This window comes from Cervus elaphus, chromosome 10 (genome assembly GCF_910594005.1).
Source record: "Cervus elaphus chromosome 10, mCerEla1.1, whole genome shotgun sequence".
NCBI lineage: Eukaryota > Metazoa > Chordata > Mammalia > Artiodactyla > Cervidae > Cervus > Cervus elaphus.
The window spans coordinates 34,985,760-34,995,864 of NC_057824.1; the positions used below are offsets into that span (position 1 = coordinate 34,985,760).

A 10,105-nucleotide genomic window follows, 5' to 3' on the forward strand; every position below is an offset into this window, starting at 1 on the left:
GAATAGTTCTTTTTTCCTCCATTGATTAGGAACATAAAGTCTTATAATTTATTAGCGTCTAGGAATTATTTCATAACTTATTACAATATAAAAACATAACAAAAGGAAAGAGTCAAAGCACCCATAACTCCATCTAGGGTTTCCTGTTGCCCTTGGGCGTTTCCCTGACACAGTTCAGACTTGACAGGGGTGAGCTAAGGACTCCCGTGTGACGTCCCTCCTCCCCCAGAATTCTCAGAAGGAAGCAGATAGGACCTGGTTTGAGAAAAATGAGTCCTGTTTCCACATACACCCACATGCAACACATATGCACACATACGCCTAATCATACCCACACACACCTGTGCATGCACGCATACCACACACCTATCTTTCCATCTGTTTGAACTTCACACACTCTCTCTCTCTCACACACACACATAGATTCATTCTCATTTTGGGGCCCCTAGGGATCAGGACAGAAGCCAAAACGTTTCCCCACCCTGCCCCTGTCAGCAGTCCGGGAAAGCTGGCAGGGAAAAGAGGAAAGGAAAGGTGAGGGGGTGAGGCGGAGAAAGAGTGAGAGAAAGCCAGGGCTCTGTCCAAATTCTGACTGACGCTTCGAGAAGCTGAAGACATCTATTCCACTCTAAAAAGGACATTTGCCCCACCTACCTCCGCCCCAGGTGTTTTAGGAAACAGCCTGAATATCCAGGAGCTCTGAGCTTGATAAGCATCATCCAGAGTCCAGGGCCATTGAATACTCAAAAAGCATAAAAATCACAATGTTATGACTTTCTCACAGTCAGTTTCCTGGAAGTGGTCCTCAGGCTGGTTCTCAAAGTAGAAAGAGCCCCAGCTGCCTTTGCCAACTGCACAGGGCTTACCTGCGTGGACAGACCCTCCCCTCTAGATTTCAGGGTACTGAACTCTCCCCGCAGGCAAAGACAGCCCAGGGCTGACACTCGGGACTCTGTGGCCAGTTTAGCAGGACCTGGGAGCTCCAAGGGACACCTGATCGGGAGTGTGCTGCTTAGAGAAGCTTAGAGGGTAGGGGTTGGGTGAAGGTGCCCTTGAGGGAAGCCACTGCTTGGCATCTCTGTGCCCATTTCCCAGCCCAGCCCTGGCATGTACTGAAAGCTCTGAATCTGTTTGTTCCCCAGCTATTAGAGGAATGAAGTAAGTCTGTTTATTCTGCACTGACATGGAAAGACACGCACTCTTTATTATGAATGAGAAAAGGATATTATAGGGCAAGGGAACATGTGAGTCTTTGTGTCTGGATCTCAGGATCGAAATCTGACCTGTGGCAGTAGGTGCCCAGGGGAAGAGAGGAAATCAGACGGTTTCTTTCCTCTCTGCTTCTTCTGTTTAAATGTTTTATTTATTTATTTATTTTTGTTTAAATGTTTTAAAATGAGCACTGTCTTTTGCCCTGGAGATAGTTGCAGTTAATTGAGGAAGACTAATGGATCAACAGATGAATTACAATACAAACAGAAAGAGATTATAGCCCATTGAGATGACTATAGTTTCTACCTGCACCAAACTTCTTGACTCCTTTCCCCCCAATCCCCACCCACCCCCAACTATCTTTCTCTCTATTCAGTCACTCTTCAAAGAAAAAAGAATTTTATTCATCCCATAAATCTGCCATCCATTTGCCCTTTACCCTCCCCATCTTAAAAAAAAACAAAAAATCCAAAACTTTGTACACACACACAGACACACAAACCAAATCCTAGCTATGAGTTGGTCACAATTTATATTCTATAGTTGCTCCCCCTTGGGAGACATTATCCTTCTTCTCCCCTAATTGTCTTGTCTGGATTGTTCCTTTGTAGTGACAAATATTAAGCTAGAACCAAACGTGTAAGCCATAATAAAACATAATTTAATAAGGCTTCCAAACAGTGAGTTGCAATGTTCTTATCTCCTCTGATCATGGTATCATTCTATACTGCTGGGCATTCTTTGGTCCTCTCTAAGAAAGTCCATTTTTCCAAGTCACCTTCTGGGACCAAAAGGTAAGAAGGTAGAAAATGAGTCCTTCGCTGAGACAAGAATCCCATGCAGCACAGTCACTGCTCATCTAATCCCTCCTGCCCGTTCCCCGTGGATTCTCCAGCGGCTCACTACCATTCAGAAAACCAAATCCAAACCCACATTTCTCAGCACAGTGTAGGAGACTGCCACAATTTGTCCTTGGCGTCCCTCTCAGACGTCATCTCCAGCGACGGCTCTCCCTTTCACCACAGTCCAGCCACCCTGACCCTCTCCCGCCTCCACTCTGGCTGCTCCCTCTGCCTAATCCTCTTTCTACGTTTCTTAACAAATCCAGCTCTTTCCTGCCATTCCATGTCCAACCAACATGTTCTTTTCTCAAAGACGTCTTCCCTAATCACTTTCGGAAAGGTTGTCCCCTCCTCCCAACCCTTCCAGTCTCTACCCAGTTTCACTGATTACTATAAAAAATTATTCAAAATGACTCATTTGCTTTTTGATCATCTGTCTACTCCATTAGAATGTGAGCTCCAGGAAAGCAGGGAACTTATTTTGATCATTGTGGATTCCATAGTGCTCACAAGAGGGTGGCTCAGTGGTAAAGAATCCAACTGCCAATGCAGGAGTTGTGGGAAACTCAGGTTCAGTCCCTGGGTTGGGAAGATCCCCTGGAGAAGGGCATGGCAACCCACCCCAGTACTCTTGCCTGGGAAATCCAATGGACAGAGGAGCCTGGCAGGCTACAGTTCATGGGGATGCAAAGAGTTGGACATGACTAAGCGACTGAGCGACATAGTGCCTAGAATAGCATCAAGTTCCTAGTAGGTGCTCAAAAAATATTTGTTAAATAAATGAGTGGGTGGTTGCTCAGCTCCTAGAAGCTGCTAGCAATGCCCCTTGTCTGGGTCCTGGAGGAGTGCAGGGCTGAATGTGTGCCGCTGTGATTACAGACGGAGTCCTTCAAGCTGAGTGATCCCTACAGCCAGTGCACAGAGGACTGGAGTGACGTGCAGATCACGAACATCTACAACGCCACGTATTCCCCCCAGGTACAGGCTGAAGGCAGCACCCAGCCCCGGGCTGTGGTCTGGACCCAGGAGACAAAATTATATATAGGCTGGGGTGTGTCTGGGACCAGGAACTGTGGTGAGAATCCTGGGGTTCATCCAAAGATCTCAAGAACAAATGATGCCGGCTGGTTCCAGTCCTCTTCAACCCACCGGTAACCAGAGCTTAATCGAGGTTTGCGTGGAACAGAACGTACAGCTCGACAAGCCTGCTTCCTAAATCGGCCTTGGCAAATGAGAGACAGAAGGAGGAGGCAGTCTGGGAGGGGCTGGCTAAGGGGTGCCTTTCATCCGCTGACAGCTTTGGACAAGTTGTGCGCTCCTCAGTAGCCACCAGGGGAGTTTGGATTGGATCAGGGGCTGCTAATGGGTGGTTCCCAGGCCCCTTCCAACCTGCCCACCTGGTTTTTCTGGATGGTGTTTAAAAGTTGGGGAACTTCATAAGAAAACCCAGATTTCTAGCTTCTCTTGAAAAACAAGATCTGGTAACAATGGGCCCATATTTCTATAGGGTAAACAGTGAGTAGAGTGACCTTATCAAATGAGACATGTCCTTTGGTTCCCTGCAATCTCCACCACCCATCATTACCCACATTGACCCTTGGGTGCGGTTACCTGCTACACGTTGTCTCCCTTTCTGTGAGTCTGCCCTTCGCCTCCCACCAGGATACCCAGAGAGTCAAATGAGAATCACCCAGCAGAGCCAAAGGACCAGGCACCCTTTGTCCTGAATCTTCTAGCTTCCATTAGAGCTGAGCTGAGAGGTGGTGGAGACATTGAATGAAAAGAGGCTAGTGGTCAGACAAGGTCTGCTTGTAAGAAATAGAGATGCAATCACACTGACGTTAAAACAGAAGAAAACAAAAAGTCAGCTCATTGGAAAGACACTCAGGATAATATTTAGTGAGAAGCTAGCATTCACAAACACTTTACATCTTTCGATTCATATCACAACAACCCCATGAAGTAGGTCCTGTTATACAGATTTCAAAAATGAAAAAAACAAAGCATCAGAGAGCTTAAGTAACTCACCTGAGGTCACACAACTGGGAGGTGGCAAGGCTGATATATGAACTCAAGTAGCCTGACTTCCAAGCCCCCTTTGTTAGCTTTTACGGCTCTAAGCTTTGTGGATATCATGGTACCTTAAGATCCCCAGGGATCCTGAGTGGAGGGCATGCAGCTGAAAACTGGAAAGTTGGAGACTGTGTTTGTTTCGCTGTTTCTTGGCACCTGTTCCAAGTTCCCCACTTATCTCCGGGTCAGCACTCACATGGTGGCAAATGACCACCCCAGCCCCTCTCTAGCTCATCCTGGCCTCCACATCTCAAATTCCCAATAAGTTTTCTAGCTTTGTCCCTTTGACCCTATCATCCAGGACATGAGGGGTACATTGATGCTGTCTGCCAAGGCTGTGGGAGGCTGACCCTCTCTGACTGGGGGATACAGGGAGAGGAGATAACTGGCAGCCACAAGCAAGGAGGTTAAGCGGACTCCTGGGTTTTGTCTTTCAGATCTGCCTTCACTCATGCTTCCAGGCAAAGATGGTAGAGAACTGTGGGTGTGCCCAGTACAGTCAGCCTCTACCTCAAGGAGCAGACTACTGCAACTACCAACAGCACCCCAACTGGAGTGAGTGAGACCCCAACAGCCCCACCTTGCACACCCCCAACCTTGCACACTCCCCACCTTGCACACCCCAGGAGCAGGGTCAGCTCCACCCTGGCAATAACTAAGGCACTCCCAGGACCCTGCCCTGATGGCCTATGACCTGAGGGAGACAGAGAGGTATTAACCAGTTTCACTCGTGTTGTGAAACCTGGCTTGAATTCCACTTTCTGACTAAGGACCAGATGTTACACCCCAGCTTCTGCTAAGTCCCTGACCCCCTCTGTCAACTCCAGGAGGTAGGGACTATTGATAGTGTCCTTTCACAGAACAGGTAACTGAGGCTCAGAACGGTTAAGCAGCTTGCCCAAGGTCACACAGCCAGGGTCTAACAAAGCTAGACCCAAGGCAAGGACTGCCAACCCATCCCACCTCCAGCTAATGTTCTTAACTGTGGCAGTTTTCTGTCTCTCAAAATCACAAGGCAGCAACTGTTCCCAGAGAACTAGTATTTGTAGAAAGTGGAAGGTAAAATCATTAAAAGGAGACTGTGGGGGTATCGGGCTTCCCAAGTAGCTCACTGGGTAAAGAATATGCCTGCAATGCAGCAGATGCAGGCAGATGCAGGTTCGATCCTTGGGTCAGGAAGATCCCCTGGAGGAGGGCATGGAAACCCACTCCGGTATTCTTGCCTGGAGAATCCCATGGACAGAGGAGCCTGGCGGGCTACGGGCCATGGGGTCACAGAGTCAGACCTGACTGAAGCGACTAAGCTCGCACACAGGGGGGTATCACTGGAAAACCCTAGAAAGGGCCCTGTGGCCCCAAAGTTGATATCGCCCTGCTCCCTGCTCCTTAGTGTACTGCTACTACCAGCTGCACCAGGCCTTCGTCCGGGAAGAGCTGGGCTGCCAGTCGGTCTGCAAGGAAGCCTGCAGGTGAGTGGGCCCGAAGGGGTGGGACGAACACCGCTGGGCTGGGCCAGGCCCCCCACACTCACTCCGTGCCCTTCTCCGCTTAGCTTTAAGGAGTGGACACTGACCACCAGCCTGGCACAGTGGCCATCGGAGGTCTCCGAGGTAAGTTCTCTGCCCACTCTTTCCCCCTGGCACTGTTGGCCATTAGCCTGAAGTCCTGGCTGTGTCCTCTGGCCTCAGGGGTGATCCACAGGGGAAGTCCATGTCAGGAGCTGGGGCTGAGAGGAGAGAGCAGACAGGCTGGTTCTGGCCTCTCCAGGCATCCCCAGGCCACTTCTTTCTCCACCACAGAAATGGTTGCTGTCCGTTCTCACCTGGGACCAAAGCCAGCAAATAAAGAAGAAACTCAACAAGTGAGTTGATCTCTGCCCTGCTTCCTCTGCTCCTGCCCACCCTGATTCCAGCCTCCTCACTTGATTCCTCAGTGCCAAACCCTCTCCTTCTCGTTTATTCATTCCTTCACTCATTCCTTTATTCAACAGATATTTCTTGAGTCTTATCATGAGGTAGGCCCTGCTCTAGGCGAAGGGCTCTCAACTGTTTGACCACAACCCACAGCATGAGAATATTGATACTTTCCCCATTGCGGCCCATTGAATACACCACCAGAATAAAAGTGTCATGAAACAGTACTCTTTTATGATGTACAGGCTGCTTCTCAGATATTGCACTCTTGTGTACCAAACCATCAGACTTGTGTGCCAGTTGTTTACAACTGTCCCATGGGTCACAACTTAGTTCTAAATGCTTGGTGCTTGTATCAGTTGATAAAAATTTCGAATCTCCCTGTGAATGTGACCTGATCTTCTATATTTCACTTTGTAAAAGGTACTGGTAAAGGCTCAGTACATTTATTTCATGAGTTCCTGATGTATCTTGACCCACTTGGAAAAATACTCTTTAAAACCATCCTTATCAAAATTCACTTCCAAAGGACCTTTAGCAAAAATCAGCCAGGCCAGAGTTCAAGGATCTCAGCAGATGGACACAAAGGTAGAGAGGGTGGGTGGGGGGATTGCTGTGTAAACTCACATTTCTCTGGGCCACTACTGTTTACATAGTTCGCTACCCCAGTTTGGTCTCCAGCATCTTATTTAATGTCCACTAGGCAAGGTGTGAGGTGCTGGGGGCTGCCATGATGACCAAGCAGACATCATCCTTGCCTCCAAGGTACTTAGAGTCTAATAATAAAGATAGACTTTGATCAAATCATTGCACACTGTTAAACCAAGTATTACATGGTAGTGACCCCTGAGCCAAATATGATTCCACCAATATAACCTGTTATTTCCAACTTTTCCTGAGAGATCGAAAATTCTGGCAACATTAAACTTCCATTTTTGCAAAGCACCAAAGAGTACTGAGTACTGGCTGCCTCTCTGGAATAAGCATGAACTTTCTAGCTTGCCACAGTCCTAACAGGAGGGGATTTAGTACAGTGAGTGGTTAAGAGCACGAACTTTAAACTCAGATGTAGCTAGGTTTGAATATCAACTCTACCGGTCATGAGCTGTGTAGTCTTGGGCAAGTTACTCAACCAATCTATGTCTCAATTTCCACGTCTAAAATGAGGATACCTGCCTTATAGGGTTGTTGTGCGAATTAAATGAGTTAATTCACACAAGGTTCTTGGAAGAGTGCTTGGCAACACAGGAAGTGGTCAATAAATGCTAGCTGTTATTATGGTTATTATCATTATTCCCCTCTGTCTCATTTACATCACTTGCCTGTCTCCCGGACGTGTTTTAGATTGCCATCAAACAATCATGACGGCAAGGTTTAGTCAAGCACATTGAGCTGTGGGAGGGCAGCTATGGGGACTGACTTAGTCTAGAGCTGGCGAAATGGTTTTTGAGTGAAGGGATGGCCTGAGTAACCAGGTCCAGGCTGGAGATGTGTTCTGCATTGCACAAGGAACCCCGTAAACCAGGTTCTAAGACACCCTGTGGAGCTCAGAGCTTGGGCCTTGCTGGGGGCTGGGCAGGAGAGACACAGCCATGCTGAGGGGCTGGCTATTTGCTAGAGTGCAAAGGCCTCCAACTCACCTTGGCCCTTCCTCTTGTCTCACAGGACAGACTTGGCCAAACTCTTGATATTCTACAAAGACCTGAACCAGAGATCCATCGTGGAGAACCCTGCCAACAGTGTGAGTGGCTCCCTTCTGGGACTGTCCCGGGTCTGCGACTTTGCCCATCTGCCTGGCCTCGGGGAGCACAGTCAGACTGTAGGGGTCCAGCCCAAGCTAGTAGGGCCACCAAAGACCAACCAGGCCTCAGATCAGAATGGGCAGGGTAGGAGGGGACAGACAGCCTGCCCTTGTCTTCCCCAAACCAGTTCAGGGCCAGGGCTAACCAGTGGCTCCCTTGGGCCTCGGGGTCTTTGCATGAAGCCAGCTTGGTGGGGATTCCCCCTTGATCCTGTGGTTTGGCCTCCCTTGCAGATCGAGCAGCTTCTGTCCAACATCGGCGGCCAGCTGGGCCTGTGGATGAGCTGCTCCGTTGTCTGCGTCATTGAGATCATCGAGGTCTTCTTCATTGACTCCCTCTCCATCATTGCCCGCCAGCAGTGGCACAAAGCCAAGGGGTGGTGGGCCCGGAGACGGGCACCCGCATGCCCCGAGGCTCCCCGCACCCGGCAGGGCCGGGTCAACCCCGGCCTCGACATAGATGATGACCTGCCCACTTTCACCTCCGCCTTGAGCCTGCCTCCAGCCCCAGGGGCCCAGGTGCCCGGCACGCCACCCCCCAGATACAACACCCTTCGGTTGGAGAGGGCCTTCTCCAGTCAGCTCACAGACACCCAGGAGGCCGCTGAGTCCTGAGGCAGGGCAGAGAAGAAAGATGGAGCCAAGATGGCCAGTTTGAGAACTTAGACTGTCTCCAGCACACAGGGGGTGTCCTCCCCTCACTGGGCTTTTCAGAGACATTGACTACGAGTCTACTTTGAACAAGGTGGGCCTGGGTGTGTGCAGGGGACCGTCAGAGCTCCCCCAGCCACACTCACGGCCACCCAGGACGAGCTAGATCCTGCAGGCCAAACCCCTTAGCATACCTGCTATGGAGAGAGATGGGGCCAGGGAAATGGGGCCGGCCTGGATAAAGGCCAGGAGTGAAGCCTGACAGAGTTCTTGGCCAGATCTTGAGAGAGAGAGAGAGAGAGCAAGAGACTCCTCCAAAGCCCCAAGTTGGGGGTTTCAGTCACTCCTCCAGCCTAGCCTGGGACCCAAGGATGTGACTTTACGTGTTGAGGCCTGACATTCACTGCCTGGTGCCAAAGATAGGAGGAAGCTCCGGGCCTGGAGCTGGAGCTGTTTGTGAATAAACCATTCCCAGTCGTTGACATTGGGGCAAGGTCTGCTCTGAGCCCTCAAGAGGGAGCTGGCCCAGGCTCCATGGAGTGTTAGAGGGGAAGGAGGCCCTGTGGGGGTGCCTAGGGGTGTGACAGGAGGCCCTCACTCTGAGCTGGGGTGGGGAGGGGGACACATTCTAGGCAGCTGAGCAGGTACTCTGGGCCCTTAGCAGAGAAGGGCCAGTTAAAGGACACTGTTAGCCACTCCTGTTCAGTGGTAACCCAAGGCATGACTTCCTGATAACCCACCTCAGCTGCTTTTTCTGCAAGGCAGACCACCTGCCCCACCATGGCCTGCCCCCCAGCAGTAAGTCAGCCACGCCATCAGCTGCCTCCTGCCATATCCACACCTTCCATGATGATAGGAGCTGACGTGCATTAAGCACACAGTAGGTGCTCACTATCAGCTCAAGAACCAAGTGCTGGCTGCTGCACTCAGCACTTATAAAAATTGGCATAGGGGACTGCAAACTTCAACCCACAAGCCAAATCCTGTTTTTGCCTGTGACCTGAGAGTGATTTTGGTGGTTTATTTTTTTTTTAATACTATTAAAAATAGCAGAAGAAGGACCATTTGTGACATGAAAATTATATGCAATTCAAGTTTCAGTGTCCATAATAAAAGTTTTATTGGAACACAGTCACGCCTGTTTGTTTACTAATTGTGTACAGTTGCGCTACCACAGAGGGCAGAGTTGAGGAGCTGCTATTGCAGCCCCCACAGAAGCCTACAGTACTTATTCTCTGGCCTTGTACAGAAAAAGAAAACTACCAACCCTGGGATTAGCACAGTAAGTAGTTATGGTTATCCCACTGTGTGGATGAAGAAACAGAGAAAGGTTGACTTACTTGCCCAGGGTGACCCAGCTGAGAAGTTGCAGAGCTGGGTTTCCAACCTAGGTAGTGTGACTCCGGAGCCCGTGCACTTTATCACTCCATCATTTTTGCATCTGATCAGTGTCTATGCCTTTTACAGATGAGGTTCCTGTCAGTCCAGTGGGAAGAGGGGAAGGCCCCGCACCCGGCTGTAGGGCGGAAGGAAGTCCCTCATCTGTGAATGTGGACAGGCCTGCATTTCAGGACTGCCTTCTGCTCAAGAATGGCTGCTAGATGGAGGCAGGA

At 49.8% G+C, this 10,105-nt stretch overlaps 1 protein-coding gene across 2 annotated transcripts in view; it reads left to right on the forward strand.

The window, feature by feature from the left end:
* The window catches only part of SCNN1G (sodium channel epithelial 1 subunit gamma), a 28,021-nt gene extending 18,405 nt beyond the window's left edge, over positions 1 to 9,616 (forward strand). For both annotated transcript variants that reach the window (XM_043915586.1, XM_043915587.1), the window contains exons 7-13: positions 2,934 to 3,032; positions 4,565 to 4,682; positions 5,518 to 5,596; positions 5,680 to 5,737; positions 5,927 to 5,988; positions 7,706 to 7,781; positions 8,076 to 9,616. In XM_043915586.1, coding sequence (XP_043771521.1) covers positions 2,934 to 3,032; positions 4,565 to 4,682; positions 5,518 to 5,596; positions 5,680 to 5,737; positions 5,927 to 5,988; positions 7,706 to 7,781; positions 8,076 to 8,456 — 873 coding nt within the window. In that variant the 3' untranslated portion in view covers positions 8,457 to 9,616. The remainder of the gene's footprint in view (positions 1 to 2,933; positions 3,033 to 4,564; positions 4,683 to 5,517; positions 5,597 to 5,679; positions 5,738 to 5,926; positions 5,989 to 7,705; positions 7,782 to 8,075) is intronic.
* Positions 9,617 to 10,105: the final 489 nt, after the last annotated feature.